At 37.2% G+C, this 19,671-nt stretch overlaps 1 protein-coding gene across 5 annotated transcripts in view; it reads left to right on the forward strand.

The window, feature by feature from the left end:
- Window positions 1-19,161, forward strand: part of LRIG3 (leucine rich repeats and immunoglobulin like domains 3) — a 44,125-nt gene extending 24,964 nt beyond the window's left edge. For 3 of the 5 annotated variants that reach the window (XM_026072674.1, XM_026072672.1, XM_026072676.1), the window contains exons 6-19: window positions 667-810; window positions 1,112-1,255; window positions 1,677-1,820; window positions 3,218-3,298; window positions 4,044-4,115; window positions 4,491-4,562; window positions 6,931-7,094; window positions 10,737-11,057; window positions 11,622-11,903; window positions 12,560-13,012; window positions 13,227-13,385; window positions 14,513-14,656; window positions 14,765-15,040; window positions 18,223-19,160. In XM_026072674.1, the coding sequence (XP_025928459.1) occupies window positions 667-810; window positions 1,112-1,255; window positions 1,677-1,820; window positions 3,218-3,298; window positions 4,044-4,115; window positions 4,491-4,562; window positions 6,931-7,094; window positions 10,737-11,057; window positions 11,622-11,903; window positions 12,560-13,012; window positions 13,227-13,385; window positions 14,513-14,656; window positions 14,765-15,040; window positions 18,223-18,467 (2,701 nt within the window). In that variant the 3' untranslated portion in view covers window positions 18,468-19,160. Of the gene's footprint in view, window positions 1-666; window positions 811-1,111; window positions 1,256-1,676; window positions 1,821-3,217; window positions 3,299-4,043; window positions 4,116-4,490; window positions 4,563-6,930; window positions 7,095-10,736; window positions 11,058-11,621; window positions 11,904-12,559; window positions 13,013-13,226; window positions 13,386-14,512; window positions 14,657-14,764; window positions 15,041-18,222 lie in introns of all 5 variants that reach the window. The other 2 variants (XM_026072671.1, XM_026072675.1) reach the window with 2 other exon arrangements.
- The last annotated feature ends 510 nt before the right edge of the window (window positions 19,162-19,671 follow it).

The raw sequence follows: 19,671 nt of genomic DNA on the forward strand, positions 1-19,671 counted from the left end.
ATGTATCAGTGAGTGCTGCTGTCACTACAGCTTGCCCTCCAACTGTGCCTTATAACTGCTCCCTTCCAGGATACATTTGAGTCCCAGCTGTGAACTACAAGGTGTGTGTGGGGGCAGTGTAGCAGCAGTAGGGCGACTGCCAAGACCGCTTTAGAAGGGAAGGAACAATTCATAACTAGTTGAAGGGAATGAGGGCAGAATGTGTAAGGAATGCTTGACTCCAGATAAAAAAGGAGAGGGATTACCCAGCATAGGATCTTTACTTTTTGCTTGTTATCCACTACTAAAAATTTTAACTTTTTCTTTCTGACTGGTTATTCATTGCAATTACTAGCCAAAATTAATAGCTGTATTGCTGGATAAATACTGAGAACTTCCTTTTACTTTTTATTTTGAGAACAGGGCTAATCATTACATTCTAGATTCTTTAAATTTGAAAATCAAAAAATTACCAAGCACATGTACTCATTATCCAAAATATCAATGGTATAAGCATAGTTAAACATAATGTATTACAGTAATATGTTTGAATTTTATTATATCTTGTCTCTGTTGTTTTATATGCATCATAGCTATTTAAATAAGGTTTGTTTCCAGAGAGTGAAGAAAGGTTGTTGGCATGCAGGTAAACTTATCCTGCTTTAACTGTAAAATTTATTGATGCAGGGAGCTGAATCGCAACAAAATAAAAAAAATCGATGGGCTTACTTTCCAAGGACTTCCAGCTTTGAAATCATTAAAACTGCAGAGAAATGGTGTTACTAGGCTCATGGATGGCGCCTTCTGGGGTTTAACCAACATGGAAGTCTTGTAAGTGTAAACTTTCATATACTCTGCAATTTGGTAGAATTGCACAGGATGAACAGAATTGCATGATAAAATTGAAAGGTGTTTTTGAATTAAGTTATTCTGGCATGGTTTGAAAAGCAACAAACATTAATAGGTGAATGGTGAAAACAGCACATTCTGAGTGCATGCATACAACTGTAAATGTAAGCAGAGTCTGCAGCTATGTAGTCAGTAGCATGAAGTTAGATGTAGACCCATAGCAAAGCATGCACTTCACTGAGTTTCTGAACCTTATGTCTTTTGTCTGTTTGTGTATATGTAGGCAGCTGGACCATAACAACTTAACAGAGGTAACCAAAGGCTGGCTTTACGGCTTGCTGATGCTGCAACAACTCCATCTCAGCCAAAATGCCGTCAGCAGGATCAGTCCTGATGCCTGGGAATTTTGCCAAAAACTCAGTGAGCTGTGAGTAGCTTTTATTCTATTCCAGTTTTGAAAGCAGGGTACATGCCAAAGCATGAGCTTCTTACCACTGATCTGTGAATTTTTCATAACAAAGTTTCCAAGGTGACAGCAACTTTTTTGTGTGTGAGACAGTTATATTTTGTTGAAAGAAGTTGAAGCCAACTGTGACTGCTTCATTTTGCTGTGGCAGTTGTACTAAAGCTTTAACACAAGTCATTTTCAAATGAAAGAAATCCATTCTGCAGTAATTTGTGAATTATGGGAAATAATACACAAGTTATATAATCAAAAATTGTGTAGTAGGTTTTGTGATAGTTGTAATGGAAAGAATTTTTCCCCCAACTAAAAATCAACCTGGGTTGAACTGAGTCATAAACACTCCAGCATAAACATTAAAATACATTTTTCCTTGAACTTGCAGAGATTTGACGTTCAATCATTTAGCAAGGTTAGATGATTCAAGCTTTGTTGGTTTAAGCCTACTAGTTGGACTGTACATTGGAAACAACAAAGTAAACTACATTGCTGATTGTGCCTTCCGGGGACTTTCCAGTCTACAAACTTTGTAAGTTGACAGAACTTGATTTTTAAGGTCTAACATTTTCATTTTTTATTACGGAAATGTGTAACTACAAAATCTTGTGTTAAATTTCCCAGACAAACATATGTTTTGCTTTTAGCAAGACTTTTTTCCAGAGTATTTGGGAGAAGGAGGACTTCCTCTTTCTTTTAAGTCTGTGTACAAATTTACATCTCTGGAAATGTCATCCTTCTGTTCTTAACCATCATTTTAGCTGTGTAATGGGCATCACTGAAAAGAATCCCTGAGAGGAAAAAAATAATTGGATAAATGGTGGTAAATACGATACAAACTTTCAGTAGCATTATCGTGGGAAAGGCATGCCACCCTGTGAAAGTAGCAGGCAGCACTGCTACCTGCAGCTGTAGGGATCTGGATCATAGTTATGTCTTAGCTGAATCAAAGTTTTCCATTATGGTCGAAATAAGAAGACATAGCTCTAATGCTTAAGTGTTACTATGGACACTGACAGTTTTCCTGACTGAGCAAGTGTTTTAAATATTCGACTTTTTTTTTTTTTTTTTTTTTAATGTGTGCCGTAAGGAAAGGGTGAGAAAGAAGTAAATGAATCTAAAAATATTTAGCTTTGTTAAAATGTGCCAATTGCATATCAATGACCCATCTGTTAACCAGATGAATGAAATGATCACTTTTCCTTCCAGACTTTGAAAAGGATGTTAACATTTTACTTTTAGGGTTTTACTCAGATACTCGCACCTTGGGCATCTAGCAAAAATGCAGTTCAGAGAGTCATATGCTACATTCATTAAGTATACAGAAGAGAGATGAAGGCCATCAAGAGAGGAAGTCGGAGACTTGTGTGAAGTGTCTGAGTTTACAGAGTGGGAACTACCCTGTTGATTCTTTTCACAAATATCTCCAATCTCTTTGTGTTTCACAGATAATTAAGCTTATGTTGTGGATGCCCTATGATTTAAAAATGATTTCCTTATTAATAAATCTCTGTTCTTGTATTAAAAACTTGCAAAAGCATTTTGTTTTGAAGGAGGAACAACTGATCCCCTCCCTTCCTATGATTCTCCTTCTCTTATGATATTCCTGTATCTGAATATCTTTGCAGGGTGTGTGTGGGGGTGTGTGTGTGGGGGGGGGTGTTTGTTTGTTTTCTAAGGATTCTTAAACTTGTTGTTCTTGTGACCTTTTTAAGTATCAGTGGAAAAAGTATTCAACAGATAATCTTCAAACTCTCCCAGTAAAAATTGCAATGAAAATAGCTAATTGGAAAAAGCCTCTCTTGAAATAATACTATGGAACAGCTATCTTAGGAATTGTTTTAAATGTCAGGTGCTCTTTAAGAAGTATGTAGCTGGTTCTTTTGAATGGCTCTTGTGGTTTGATTTTGTTTCCCTATCTTTAAACAGGGATCTGAAAAACAACGAAATATCGTGGACTATTGAAGATATGAACGGTGCCTTCTCTGGCCTGGATAAACTTAGGAAGCTGTGAGTATGACTACAGTATTTGTATCTCATCATTTCTTGAACAATTCAGTATTGGATTTAGCTTATGCCTGTTGCAAGGGACAAGCCCAGCACTTATGACATTATATTTTCCATAGCTGAGATGTGTTTTCTGTTGTCATTTTGTTCTTGATAAAATTCCATTCTATTCTATGAGCATTTTAAAATTCTATTCTATTCTATAAAGTGTTTGTATTCTGTAAAAGAAATTCCAGATTTTTCTAGTCAAACTAATCTGAAATATATATTCAAATTTTAAATGTTACTAATATAGAGACTGATCTTGTTTATGGAAACCTTTTGCAAAGAACAGGGGTTTCCCATAATAGGAAGTGGTAAGTTTATTGGCAAATATCATGAAGGCCTAGTGACGGGACTAGTCTTTGATAAAGCAATGCAGCATGCAGTGGAAGTGCATTCATTGTAGTGAAAAGATACCATTTTCAATTGCACATCTATGAAATAAAAAGGTGCTTATGTTTATACATTTAGAATAATCCATATCGCTGAACTGTGTGCATTAAACACCTTTTCTATAATCTAGTGATTGAAGTGGAATAAACGGGTATATTTTAGAGATGAGATATTTTGCTGCAGTGGGGAAGGTTGAATGGTGAACATTAGTCACAGTTTAGAAATAAATGCCAAAAACACAATTGTTTGTTATTTTCTTCCTAGGTCCCCATTTTATTGCATCTGTTTTGCATTGTGCATTTATATTTTTCAGGATACTACAAGGAAACAGGATTAGATCCATTACAAAGAAAGCATTTTCTGGTTTGGATGCACTTGAACACCTGTAAGTAGTAGAAATTCGCATTTAACCCAACATTGAAAAAAGTGAATTTTGTTACTAACTGAAACAAAAATAGGACTAACAAGCTTTGTTCGTGACTGTTTGAGTGGGACACACCTTGGCTGATGTAGTGTTCTTAACAAGGTTCTTTTATTTTGGAGTTATGCTGAACATGAATTTTGGAGTTAAAGTGGAAAGTATTATATATATTAAGCATGCTATAAAACTATTTAATACTGTCTCATTGGTTATTGAGCTAGGGAATCCTTTGTGTATCACTAGTGTAACAAGCTATTGTTTGAGTCTTCATGTTAAATGCATCAGGTTAATAAATTATTCTTTCCTCCTCTAACATTCTTTTTTTTTTTTTTTTCCTAGAGATCTAAGTAACAATGCAATCATGTCAGTTCAAGGAAATGCTTTTTTGCAAATGAAGAAACTTAAAGAATTGTAGGTTTCTTTCTAAAAACATCACTTCAAATATAATATGTATCCATATATTTATTGTATATGCTTACATGGTGTTTTATATATGTTTATATGCATATTGTGTGTGTGTGTGTGTGTATATATATATTTATTTACAAAAGCCTTGTAAGATGTTTCCTGATGCAGTGGTAAATACTCATTATAGTATCTCTGAAGTCGCATAATAAAGATATGTCAATGGGTTTTTTTATTTTCATGTGATGACTTTATTTAAGTGAGATAGCACAGGATGGGAGGTGTTCATTTTCTGCTACATTTGGTATCTAGGGTCTTCAGTTTAAGTTGGCTGATCCTTAATAGATAATAGATAAAGGAGACTTTGATGTAATGTCCTATAATATGAGCAGTGCTATGACTGAGCTACAGCTTACTGGACCAGTGAAATGCAGTACCATAATTCTTTTGTAAAGACCTGGTTGTCAGTGCTTATAATTGGGTCCTTCTATCCTGCAGTAGCAAAGGGGCAGATTGTCAGAGAAGTCGTGAAGCGGTCACCAGGAAGAATGTACTCTTTTAGTGGGTTTTTTGTTTTTTGTCCTTTCACCCTCTTTCCCAGTTGATCAATGCATTAGATTTTAGAGCTAAGTTTCGCTGAAGGGGAAAACACCATCATTGTTCACCGTGTTTTGAGCACAGCTTATTCTTTCTCTTGCATATATCTCATTTCTCCCCTATTTATATCAGCCTTTCCTAGTCAGGTCTGTTGTCCTGATCTGCTCTATTGTATAATTTGGCAGCAAGCTAAAAAATAATAAAAAGATGCTGTTGTCATTATGAGTAGAAACTACCTGGAGCTTGTCTAGAGCTTTTTAGCTGTGTTCTCCAGACGTCTGTCCTTGGTCACCTGAGCAGTTGGTTATCTGCTTCATCTTATGGTGTTACCTAGTGTTGGGTGCCATAGAGAAAGCAATGATCAGTCTTCCAAATTTGGTTCATCCAAAGATTTCAGTTTGACATCATCTTTATCCTTGCATAGCTCCAATTGCTATAGAAAGCAGCAGCCATGCTCCTACCCCTAGCCAGGTACTGTCTGCCTTTCCTCTTCCTTGAGTTGGATGTGGTGGTGCTGCTTGATTAGTTTGCTGAACTTGCTTAGCCAGCTGTGGGGCAATTGCTAGGTTTAGCAGAAGAGAAGCAGTGGGAACACAGGGCTAACAAATAACAACTCAAAATTTTGGGGATTCTTGTGCTTCTTCTGAAATGCTTGGTAGACATTGATTATGGCTGATGAAGATGTAGAGAGGTGTTTGGAAGTACTTTCCCAGAGTTTAGTATAAATTCCCATCTAGTCATTTTATTCAAAGGCCCTATTATCTGAAAATAATATAGACAAATAATGCATCAGGATAGCTAAAAGTGCTCTGGTCTCTCTGTCTTCCCTAGAATAACAAGAATGCCCTTAGCACTTCAGTGAAGGATGATCTGTTTCATCTAGATGTGAAAAAGTGAGCTAGCGTTCATAGGCCTTATCCATGCAGTGTTGATGTGAAAAGAGCATAGAGCTTCTCTTCCTTTTCTGCAGGAAATGTTCAAGACTTTTTGTGCTAATTGGTATGTCTTCATTTGTGACTAAAGATATTTCTCTCCCTGGATCCATTATTTTTGCTTTTCCTCCAAGAACAGATAATATTGCAAACTTTGAAGAAAGGAGTTTCATTACTTAATCTAGTTTTTTTTTAAATGGTTCTGAGTTTTAATCCAAAACTGAGAACTCTTCCTACTTCAACTCCTGATTCAGTGTGCTTCACGGAACATCCCTTTGGTTTCCTCACATTTTTCTTTTTCCTCTATGAATGTAGTTATTCCCAAAGATTAGGTAAACTGATAATTAGTTCTGCACTTGTTGCAGTAGCACTGACTATTGCTTGTCTTCCCACCCTGCCTTTTTAAATACTTCCCCAATATAAATTCTGACTGAAGTGGAAATGAGGGAATGAAATTGTCTCAATTTTTTTTTCTTGCAAAGCTATTCAGCTTTAGCTCTCAGAGCTCCTCCCTTCTGGACTGTTCTCCTAAGTGCCCGTTCTGCGTGTCCCACTGCTGTTTGCCATTTTGTAACTAATGCAGTACAGACTTGGCCAACTGCTTGGACTCATAGATATAACAGAAACTGAGAGTAAAGATTAAACATTTCTGCTTTGTAAAATTTAGAAGATCTGACAATAGTGTCATCACATGTGTGCTAAGTAACATTGGTTTCTTTCTCTAGTAATTTATTTATTTAGATTAAAATTTAACTTTATGTTGTTGACTTGTAGTACTTGTGTGGATCTGTATTATAAACAAAAACAAGCAAACAAGCGTTCAATGTGTAATTGCTTTTTCTTAGACAGTTAAACACATCGAGTCTCCTGTGTGACTGCCAGTTAAAATGGCTACCACAGTGGCTGTCAGAGAACAACTTTCAGAGCTTTGTAAATGCCAGTTGTGCCCATCCGCAGCTTCTAAAAGGCAGAAGTATTTTTGCCGTCAGCCTAGATGGCTTTGTCTGTGGTGAGTATAGCCCGTATTCCTTATTCCATAGAACAAATTTTGCTGAATGGATTGGTTTTGTAATGTTTTCTTTGATATGTTTTGATTTCTCTAACAAAATGGAGAGGATTTAATATTTGTTAACATTTGCTTCTCTGTTTCCAAACTTTGAGGTAGAAGCTTGCGGCTTCATACAAGATGGGGAGTGATGTTTTCTTGATTCTTATTTCATGTACGGCTTGCTTACATAGTACACAACATGGTGTGCAGAGAAAGCTCAGCAGTTTGTGGTGGTAAATGTATATGCTTCTAGGTTTAAAATATGGATATTGTTTAGATAACTATCACTTTTAAAGGAAACGTATTTTGGCAAACTTAAGAAGCTATTTCTGGTTTTGATTATTTGTAAATTACTTTCATATTTTGTAAGAGTTGAGATCTTCCAAGGCTGAGAAAATTTGAAGGTAAAATAGCCATACTGGCCTCAACTCTGTCCTTTCTTTGTGTGTAATTGTTGTCTACTTTAAAAATGATTGGGAACACGTAAGTTATTGTCTGTTTTACTTAAACTGTACTTTAAAACATAAAATTTCCACAGTTATGCTACCAATATTTTGCATTTCAGGAGGCCAGAAAGTGAATCATAATACAATATTTTTACTTTAAGGCTTTGCATTGGAAATCCTTAAGGGAAGAACCTCATCAATCTGAGGTGATAGCATCCATTTTAAAAATAAAATCCATCCATCCATCTTAAAATAAAATCTTTGTATGTTTGTGTAGTAACATTCATTTGTGTGTAGTAACATTCAGTGTAAAGTATTTAAAGCAAAGTGAAGCTGAACGTTCAAAGCAAAGATGCAAGTGCCCTTGCATCATAGCTTGCATTCAAATGCTGTGATTGTGTACTCTCATACACTAAGTAGGAACTTGGAAACTCTCAGGAAATTAAATCTGACTAATTTCCTATATTTTTTATTCTGTACATTTTATTTTTGTCCTACTAAAGAAAACTTTATGTTCTTTAGAGAAGAAAACTAACCATATTTGTAAATAACTTTCCTCCCATAACAAGTCTGATTGCTTAATTTTTGCTGTCTCTGCTCTTATTCTTTCTCAGTGGCAAAGCAGGCACAGAATAGTTTAAAATAGTGTATACAAATGTTGGTTTTCTTCCCTCCCGTTAGCAGTCAAATGTTTTAATATATTAATGTTAAATAACAAGTGCATAATGGATGGTGCATAATTTAGCTAATGCTGAAAGGGAGAAGCTGACATGGACATTGCAGGAAATAACTGATTATTAGATAGCTAATGAAGTTTATATCCTACATATGATAAATTCATTCTGTCAAGAAATTGAGTTGGAGGTTTAACACACACACACACACACACACACACACACACACACACATTATATATATATATCTTGTTAAACTACAGGGGATGTTGATCTTTCTTTTAGTTGCTGAATACCTGTTTTTATTTAACTTCCAAACCTTTAAGATATATTAGCAAAATGGGATGTACTAAGAGTAAGTTGTTACATTTAACACAAAGTAATTGTGAAGCAGAAGCCATCATAACCTTCTAAATACAATCATTGTGTGTTTCACTGTTTATTTTATTACATCTTTACAGTGCACCATCACTATGTCTTTGGGTGTATATGCACACCCTGCCTTTATAAGTTTAAAATGGCCACCCTTGCTGTTACGGAATTATGAAGAGGAGTATGATATGTCTTGTCTGAAATTAAAATAAATAATCTATTATATATGCTTTGAGTGTATAATCCTCCAAATCATGCCAAGTTACAATTTTGAAAGCAAGCAGGAGACGGGAGGGAGACATCCTAAAATTGTTAATGGAAAACAGTGTTAGGCAAGAGTGAAGCTAAAATACAGAAAATTCATATAACTTATGCTTTCTAAAACTCTCTTTTGAGCTGAAACAAATCATGAGACCTGTCCATACCAAAGATAACTCTGTGGAAAGAATAAATAGATGCATTTGTGACCTGTCTTAATTACTTAAATTTAGCACAATGATGCTAAAATAGTACTATTTAGGTGATGAATAGCTTGTTTTTCATTATACAGTTGTCGAGCAGCTTCTGAGAATGAGAAATATATTCCTCAAAAGAGAGCAAGTGTGTGTGCGCATTTGTGATACATCTGTGTATATGCGTCTGTGCGATACATGTATTCAAACACACACACACACACACACACACACACATATATATTTTATTCTGTTCCAGTAAAAAAGATATTGCCAGTTTTATCCTGAAATGTTCTTCTATATTCTGTAACATTGAGTTATTTAACTGATCTTCTCATTCCCCCTCAGAATAACTAAACTTTTAAAATATTTTATTATTCTATTGATAATATAACTAAAACAAAATGAAGTGTGTTCAGCACTCTTTTCACCAGGGTAATTTAAATATGTATTAGTTTGTTTTACTTTGACTACCAGCTCGTCATGCAGGTGATACAATTTGTCTTGGAGAACATAACACGTAGGTATGAAGCAGGAGAACTAATCAGCCTAGGAGATTCTTAAGGTCCACACCTACGGTCCCAGACCAGGGGATCCACATTGCCATTTAAGTAGAGCTCAGCTCCAGGCTTGCAAACTGTTTTGTAGGCAGCTCAAGTTCAGGCAAGCTCCACATCTCATTTTCTTTTGCAACATGCATTGGTGAGATTTTTCAAGGAAATCACACTTTGCCCTGGTATGTTGTTGCCAAGAGAGATGAGATATAAGAAGGCAAAGGGGCTTGGTAGCTGCCCACAGTGCAAGCAGAGTCCATGGTAAGGAGTAGTTTGGGCCCAGGACTTTTGCTGCAGTGTATGTAAAATTTGGACTTGTGTCTCTGTTGGTAGACGGAAGACATCTTGGGAATTGGAATAGATAAAACTTTTTGCTTTGGGGAGACCAAGTATTTTAATGCCTATTCCTTTTGTACATGTGACATAGATGCATTTGGCATAAGTAGTTCAAAAGACGATTAATTCTGGAAACTGACAAAATGGTGCTTTTACAGTAGCTTTCCAGTAGCAAAAAACCCTCCAGAATATAACTGCTTGAAATTCCTGCATGCTACTCTGCTTAACAGGTTTTCAGCGCTGCTGCATTTGTAAGATGGACCAAAAAGCCACAAATCACTAGAACAATGACTTTTGTACTTGACTTTTCTGTGGGTTTGGGGAAAATTCTGGACTTTACCTTGCAGTTTTCTGCAGAAGAACTATACTTTCAATAAAAATTCATATCAGCCTGAGGTGTTGTAAAGGTGAAGGGTAGGCTTCATGACTGACATTCAACATAGCTCTTACAGGTGTCAGGGGGTAGTTCTCTCCTCTTTAGTGCTGCTGTTGAACAAACTGTACACACAGTCTGCTTTTAAATGTGCTTTCTGCTCAAAAAGAGATGACTTGGCGCAATAAACTCATAAATATGGCGTCTTTAAATGCCCCAAGGCTAATGAAATTTAAAACGAAAGCATCGTATATCCACTTTATATACACTTGTCTGACTCTTTTCTCAAACCTATAAAACAAGGCTTACAAACTGTTTCTAAAAAGAGTCCTCAGGGCACGTATATATTTTTCTCTTCCTCAGTCTTACTTTTTCTCTCTTCTCCCTTCTGTGCAGATGATTTTCCTAAACCACAGATCACTGTCCAGCCAGAAACTCAGTCAGCAATCAAAGGCTCCAATTTGAGTTTTGTATGTTCAGCAGCCAGCAGTAGTGATTCTCCAATGACTTTCGCATGGAAGAAAGACAATGAATTACTGCATGATGCTGAAATGGAGAATTATGCACACCTCCGGGCACAGGGAGGTGAAGTGATGGAGTACACCACCATCCTTCGACTACGCAATGTTGAGTTCAGCAATGAAGGGAAATATCAATGTGTTATTTCAAATCACTTTGGTTCATCCTACTCTGTCAAAGCCAAACTTACAGTAAACAGTAAGTATGTTACTTTTTGTTTGTGGATTTTAAAGATAGAATCATTTTAGTCAAGATATGCATACATATTTTTTTTCATTCTACTCATTGTCTTTTAGAAGGTCCCTTAGTACACTGAGATGATTTCTTAAGGTGTATCTGGTTCCAAGATCACCATTCATTTTCTAATCTGGCTCCATTGTGCTGAACACTTTAAGATCATAGTATAGGAAAAAAATAACAAACCCAATTTAAAATAAGTCTGACAAAGCCTATGTAACATGATGAGAAAACATTCATCTTTTCCTTCTTCACAGAAGGTAAGCATATACTCTTCATCAAGGTACTATGGCAAGATCATGAAGGAAGCTGATAGCAGAAATGAGATTTTGGTCTAGGTGGTCTCACACACTTAACAACTCCCTCCCTTTCTATTTGCTGGCAGCTGATAAATTTAGGTTGTATGTTTTTCTGAGATTTATAGGAACAGGAAGGGAATTAAAATTAATAATATGCTGTGCAAAAGAGGAAAAGTGTTTCATTTATCGTTCATTATTCATTTTAGTATTGCTCACTTTTCTTTAGTGCTGCCATCATTTACAAAGATCCCCATGGACTTAACCATTCGTGCTGGGGCAATGGCACGTTTAGAGTGCGCTGCAGTTGGGCATCCTGTCCCACAGATTGCTTGGCAGAAAGATGGTGGAACGGATTTTCCTGCAGCGCGCAAGAGGCGTATGCATGTCATGCCTGAAGATGATGTATTCTTTATTGTCGATGTGAAAATCGAGGACACGGGAGTTTATAGCTGCACAGCTCAAAACACTGCTGGAAGCATTTCAGCTAATGCAACATTGACAGTCTTAGGTAAGAAATTGTCAATCCTTAATGGCATAAATCTTCTTGGAGAACAGAACTGTTGCTGAGCACTTTTAAAAATCATGCACTGACTAAACATAATACTATTTTCAAAGTGTTCTGTAGTAGTAACAATACTCTGAAATACTGTTTATTGATACATAACTATAGGTAAGAAATATATACTCCAGCACACAATCACTATTATGATACACAGTAATAAAAGTTAGTTATGTTTCATTTCTCAGTGTGTATTTGAAACAGCATTTAATATGTAGAAAAAGAAAAATGGGCTGTTGCTGTTGTGGGTTTTTTTTTGTTTATTTTTATTTATTTATTTAAGACTCAGGATATTTTGTTAACTTTAATTTCCTGTCATTTTGTTACTCTTTTTAACCAAATTCTTTGTATTCTTGACCATGTGTGATTTGGCTTTTTTACCCTTGTAAGGAAAGCAAGCATCTAGGTCTGATCAATTGACAAGTAAACTGTAGGCTTTTAGTTCAAACTCCTTGAATGCATTTTCCCTGAGAGAATGACTGTAAGCTTCATTAGGCCTTACTGATGCATTTAATTTAGTTTTTCCTGTTTAGCTGTGAAGGAAAGGGACGTGTTCCCATTCTTGCAAGGTCATGTAGAGCATAAAGCTTATGCTTTCTTTTCAGAAACACCATCATTTTTACGACCTTTGCTGGATCGAACTGTAACAAAAGGTGAAACTGCAGTCTTGCAGTGTATTGCTGGCGGTAGCCCTCCACCCCGACTGAACTGGACTAAGGATGACAGCCCTCTCGTGGTGACGGAAAGACATTTCTTTGCTGCAGGCAATCAGTTACTAATTATTGTGGATACAGATGTAGACGATGCTGGGAAGTACACTTGTGAAATGTCTAACACGCTTGGAACAGAGCGAGGCAACATCCGTCTTAATGTAATTCCTACTCCCACCTGTGATTCTCCTCAAAACATTGCCCCATCCCTTGATGATGATGGATGGGCCACAGTTGGCATTGTGATCATAGCTGTGGTTTGCTGCGTGGTGGGCACTTCCTTGGTGTGGGTGGTCATCATCTACCACACCAGAAGAAGAAGTGAAGATTGCAGCATCACAAATACAGGTGTGTAAACTGAAGGGTTGCACTGGATAGAAAAAAAAAGTGTGTTTGTGGTTAATTTGCAGTAACTTTCTTATAGGAACATTTATGTGTTTTGACTCCGATTCAGAAGAGTGAACTGCTTGTTACCTTCAGCACTTTGCAGGCAAATTTAAAAACGCTCCCCCAAATCCTGAAATATGCTGATGGCTTTTGTGCATATTTTGCTTCACCACAGATGAAACAAATTTGCCCGCTGACATTCCAAGTTACCTGTCATCCCAGGGGACACTGGCTGAGAGGCAGGATGGGTATGGTTCATCTGAAAATGGCAGTCATCATCAGTTCTTCACATCTTCTATGGGAGGGTATTTCTTACAGCAGAGGGACAGTAATGGTAGGTGTAAAATGTTAAGCACATTTTCCATGTTGCCTGAGTATCTGCAGCTTGTCTAGTGTCTATCTAACTAACAGAAATAACACCAATGAAGCATCTTCACTGATGTTTAAGAGACAGCATGTGACTTATTGCATGTGATTGCATCAACAAACTAATAACAAACTTGGTTCTGTTCATACAAATGACACTATGACTTTGCTTAAATCATGAAGTTTCTTTTCTCTAGTCTCAAGGGTAGATTTAAACTGATTATCACATTTTCAAAGCAAGAGTTTCCGCAAGGAATTATAACAGCATGTCTTCCTCTGTTTTTAGCTTGAAAAGGGTGCTTGTAATGGAATGTAGAGATTGGTGGTAATACCAGTGTAACTGTTAGTATAATACAACTGATTAAACTTTCCTTTTAGAAAAGGTCTTGGGGTCAGAGTCAATAAAGGACTTAAGGAGACTGCAAGTTAAAGTCTGCAATATTTAACATGTATACATCTGGCCCTTGAGAATCTAGCTCATACCTGGGTTAGGGAAGAAAAGGCGTGTTGCTGGGAAGGAGGTGGAGGTGGAGATGCAGTCAGGAGTAATGGTTGGGGCAGATGGGGTTGGAGCAGTGGTGAGAAAGCTCTGCAGTTGTTGGGGGTGAGAGGAGCTGCCTCTCCACAGAGCAAGAAGTGTAGAGCATGTCCATAGCTTTCAGAAACCACTGAGCTGAAAGGCAGCAGCTATGTTTAGCTGTTCCAGCAGCTAGTGATGCCCTCGGACCCTCCCATCCAGAACTTTCTCATTTCTACTCTGTGCTCCAAAAGGACCCTAGGTGACACAGCATGACCCTGGCTTCCAGTGCCTGAGGGGAAGAAAGTCCTTGGTTCTGGTCCCTGTAGACAGGTTTGTTTTGTTATCCAAGGACTGTATGATGGAGTAAAGTCCAACATGTTCTCTGTCAAGCTAATTAATTGAACACTTCCTAGAATTATCCTTTTCACCAGAAAGTTACATTAAACTTAAGCAAGCTGTAACTATACTGTGAAATGTAGTTGTACAGATGGGGTTCTAAAATGAACAAACTCAAGAAAACATAAGTTAAAGCTTAAGAAAAGACCCTATGCTGACATGTCAATTGTATTTTTAAGGCATTTGCCATCTAGATAACGGCAGTGAAACAGACTTGGAGGGTGTTGCAGATCCATTCCTGTGCCACTATCTGGGGACCTCAGGGACTCTGTATTTAAAAGGAAACACATATAGCTCTGAGGCTTTTGAAGCATACAACACAAGTAAGTTTGGTTTTTTTGTTTTTTGTTTTTTTTTAAGAAAAATTGTAGTCCTACTTTGATCTTGTATTATGATAAATCTATATAAAGATAATTTCTCATTTTCTTTAGGTTGCAGTCCTGACCAAAGAACAGCATGTCTGGATGCTTACGAGTCTGGATGTTTAAAGAGAAAGGAATGCTGTCAGTACTCACCTCCACTGGAAGATCCCTTTGACCAATGTGTCGGCATTATTGGGATGCAGGCTACAAGTAGCAAACTCATTAACTCCATTTATACTCAAAATGAAGGAACTGGACTAAAAAGCATAAGTCTCAATTCAGACACCTTTGATTTAAATAGAAGTTTGGAACCCTCATCTGTTATCAGTAACAGCACTTTTATGGGTATGTTCTAGCTATTGTTTTTATTCAAGCTGTCGGTATTGTTGTCTCTTGTTGCTTACTTGCAACACTAAGCAAAGCTGATTTCACAGCTTTTTCTTTCCCCCTCCTACAACAAGTAATTCTGTAGTAGTGCTTCAATATTCATATAGCTAGCACTGTGGGGAAAAAAACCTAATTTTGTTCAATTTTGTGTGAGTTTCTTTTTGCATGTTTCACTGAATGTAAGATAATTCAATATGTGAAATATAGCTACTTTCAAAAAAAGTAGAGGTACAGGAAGTAGTTGAGAGTAGGCAGTTTGGGAGTTATTCTTGACATTTTGCATGTGTTCTTGTTTCTTTGTTTTGGTTTGGTTTTTGTTTTTTTTCCCTAGAGTTGACTGAACTCTAGTTACTGCCTAACTGCAATGTCTGATTTAAGGTGTGCTCAGCACAGTCAAGTATGCAGAACTGAATGCATAGGCTCTCCACTGCAGCACACAAGGACAGTTAGATGCTCAGAACTCAGGATTGTACCAGGAGTTAGTTGGGAAATGGGTCCTTTCCTGTTTTATAAAGGGGACAGCTTGGGGCGTGTTCAGAAACAGAGCTGACAGACATCTAAGGAGTTCTCCGGTCAAACATGGTAGTCCAGTGAGGTAGCTCACCTCCACATCTAACTATTGGTCCTCTTCTGCTTCTCAGATAACCTAGATTCTAAGCAGCATTAGATAGAAAGTCCCAAATGTTTGAAGTTCAGGAGGAGAAAAGTAATTGCAATAAAGCTACAGAATGAGCAGATTTTTAGATTACCAAGAGATCTTAATAGCAGCTTAGCTAAAAACAAAAGAAAAACAACAACAAAAAAAACAACAAAACACACTTAAATTCTTTCTACACACATCTCTTCAGTGGCATGACTTTTATCTTAATATAGTTGGCAGATTTCTGTAAATGTTAGGATACTTTTAGTTTTCCATATTTAAATGCATCTTCACAAACTTTAGGCATAGAAGAAATTTTTAGTTAATGAGCAAGAGGTATGCAAGGTGCCAGGAGGGCTCAGGGCAGGAGTGAAGACAATGTGCCAAAAGTATTTACCTTTCAAAGTAAGGCACTGTGGAAAAAAGCCCTGCCTACTCCTCCTTTCTCTTCTTTTCTCATGGTGTGAATTACAAAAGAGTTAACTCAGGGTTTTACAATTTTAACTCAAGTTGCAGGCGGAGGTGGGGGGGGAAGGGGAAAAGTGTTGCTTTAACTTTGAAGCTCACTAAATTTGGGGGGTTGGTTTGACTGGTTTGTTTAAAATGCATATAAACACACATGTTGCTTTCATCCCTGTGATATCTGAGTGCCAAATGCAATCCTGATACCATGGATTCTTTCCTGGCTCATGTGTCAACAGAGTTGTTCAAGGCCTCGATTTGCCCGCTCTTGTGAGCGAACCTGTGGGAATGTGCATCACTGGGCTCTTTGTTCTCAGGGGGTGGGGAGGGAGGTAAAAGCTCTGCAGTTTTCCCCCTTCAAAAGCCAGATGTTCAGACCATAAAATGTTGCAGATGCCATGACATCTGACAGAGGCCCTGGGACTGCACACGGCTTCCTGGCTCCGTGCCACTATTGCTGGGGTAGGACTGTGTAGACACGGCTTTACCAGCAGTTTTCTGCAGAAAGAAGTTCTCCTGCATGAAGGGATAGCCAGGAGCTAATATGACCTTGAGTTCAGGTTGGCTTATGTTCCCCTCTGCCCTAAAAATCTTTGCAGAACTGCTTATTTGTGAGTGTTTGAGCTACTACCCACACAACTTACATCATCATCATCTTGGGCACTTCATAATCATTAGCCCTCTTCATTCAAAGAGCCTATGGTTAGATCTTGAGGTAGCAGCTGTGGAAGAAATCTTGATATATTTCTCATCTTTATTTGTGGGAGTCACTTCTTCAGGATCATTGTCCTCAAATTCAGCCCCCTTTTTGCCCCCACAGTTGCAATGAAGAAAGACAGTTGGCATTAACATCACTGTCGATGCATGAACCAGAAAGTTCAGAGCTTGGATTTTTTTTTTTTTTTTTTTTTTTTGCCTTAAGAAGTGGGATTCATTCGTAGCTCTGATGGTGAGGCAAATCCTTTCATGTTGTGTTAGGAATAAAATTGCTCTGCAAATCACTGATGCAGATATGGACCTCATCCAAATCCATTTTTAGTAACTTCTCAAATTACAGTTTTGCTTTAAACCTTTGTTTCTAGCCAATATACAATACTAAAAGTATGGCTGTTTGAAAACAAAATTCTTAGTGATTGTAGTGTAAAGCTGCTTATAAAAGCTGAGTTTTTCAGAATCAGTCTGTGGCATGTTCTCCTCAGAATACAGGTCTTTTGAGTATCATTTACAGCTACTATGCCTTGCAACAGTTGTATCTTTCTTCAGTGAAAAAAGAGAAGGCCCTTCACCTTGAGGTGTTGCCACTAACGCTTTCCCAATGGTAACGAGTGAAAGGAGCGCTGTTTTTTTTCTGGCTAGTGTATCCAGATAATTATTAATAAAGACTCAACTGAAATGCCAAATTCTTTTGGACTATTCTATGTCTATTCTAGCCAATTGTGGGAAGCGAGATACACAGGTGTGAATGAAGGGAGAATTTGGCTGGCAGGGCCTTTATTAATGTGAGCTGCTAGTCAGAAGAAAAGACTTTTAGCATTCAGATTGTATGATGGAGGGTGTTATACCATCTTACATTTGTTTTGTTTTTTTTATTTTTGCCCAACTGCATACAGATTGTGTGTCGTTCTTTTATTCAAGAACAGGACAGGGAGAATGTTCTGAATTTCCATTAGAATATGTCTTGTGATGTGTTTGTAGTTTGATCCATGTTCCTCCCCCCCAAAAAAAAGAAAGGGAGTGGGAATAGTCATAAAAACAAAGATAATGAAATTAAGTGTGTTGTTCAGAGTAGCTATCAATCAGCTCATTTACTTTGGAAATGTTTTTAATGTCTCAGCTGACAGAAATCTTGCATTATACTTGTGGTCACATGGCTTTTTTTTCTTTGGGGGAGGGGAAGAATAATAGTTACAAAAAATCTCCTTTTGATGATTTTTTTGCTTGAGTCTGTTCTTGGCTTGTGTTCTAATGTTCAGCCCTTAGCAAGACACAAAGCTGTTAGTACCAGTATTTCTGTATTTACATATTTACTGTCTTTCAGGGACATTTGGAAAGCCTTTATGGAGGCCTCAGCTGGACTCTCTTTCAAGTTGTAGGCAGCCAGCAAGTTATCAACCAAAAACGTCCCATACTAATCCTCATGCCTCATTGGACTTTGACTCAGAGGCAGACGAAGATGGGAAAGAAAGGACAGTTTCTAGAGGAGAAAATAGCATTTATACTTACAAACAGTCCTTTGAAAACTTTAGGACTTCTACTTTCCAATCCTGTGATTTGGATACATAGCTCCTTTTGGACTTGCCATTGATTTCTGGAACCAAAGAAATACTTTGACATACTACCTCAGTGTGGAATTTTATTTGAAAAGGGAAAAAGGAAAGGAAGAAGGGAAGAAAGAAATGACATGATGCTATGAATTCAGAACAAATAAATGCTTTTTTATTCAAATAAGCAAAAATTGCCAAAATGTTCTAATTTTTATACAGGGAAGACATTCCTTACAAAAATACTAAATTTCTAATTACTTTATAGCTTTGTTTTATAAATATCTTTTGTAAATTAATGGTGTAAATAATACAGCATATGTATTTCTATGTCAGACTTCATTTTATTGAAATGAGTAGTAGGTATTCTAATTTTGTACTGTTACTTGTACCTTTTACAAATGGAAACTCCATGCTGTTTGCAGGTATCATGCATCTTATTTGCACATTACTTCTAATAAAATATGCTGCCATGTGGTCTCTGTACCACACTAGTGTATGAAGAATGAAAAGTGTGAGTTTATGTTTGTAGGTACAGAAAATGCACGTTGCATATGTAAGCTGCCTTCTGTTGCCTGTTTACCTGTTTATTTGTCTAAAACTTGTGTCTCTGGATTTACTGTGTTAAATATGTTCAGCTTCTACAGGTGGGTGTGGTCCTGCCACAACTACATGTGGCTGGTAAGGTGGGTTGAAGGTATTTGTGCCAAAAAAATATGTAAATCCTCCCCTTTCTGAATTCCCACTATCAAATATGTACGCATACGTTCTCAATTTGCATGCACACAGGGCTGAAGCACCAGCTGTCTGTCCATGCATGCATGCAAGTAGAGCACACGCATCTGGTGGTGGATATGCACAGTAGATCCACAAATACATAGCAAGCTATTTAGTAAAAGAAGAAGAAGAAAAAAAGGCACTGGATGTCTGCCTGGTACCATCACTCTTTTCTAAGTGCCTTAGTGTTAAGCATTTGCCAAATATTCAATGCATGTCCAAGTTTTTGCTTTCCCATACCCTTTCTTCCTCTTTCCTGCTTCTGCAACCACTTCCATGTGCAACATAAGAAGGTAATTCAAGTACAAGATAATATTTTCTTTGGTTTAACTTATGCTTCTGTTCTTTATTCAGCTGCCCTTTTCTGGTTATAGGTAAATGAGAGCTATGCTTTATTCAGTTGCTCGGTCAAGTTGAGCAATTGTAAATTCTTGCTGGATTAAATTTGC

Source organism: Apteryx rowi, unplaced genomic scaffold (genome assembly GCF_003343035.1).
Source record: "Apteryx rowi isolate R43461 unplaced genomic scaffold, aptRow1 scaffold_348, whole genome shotgun sequence".
Classification (NCBI taxonomy): domain Eukaryota; kingdom Metazoa; phylum Chordata; class Aves; order Apterygiformes; family Apterygidae; genus Apteryx; species Apteryx rowi.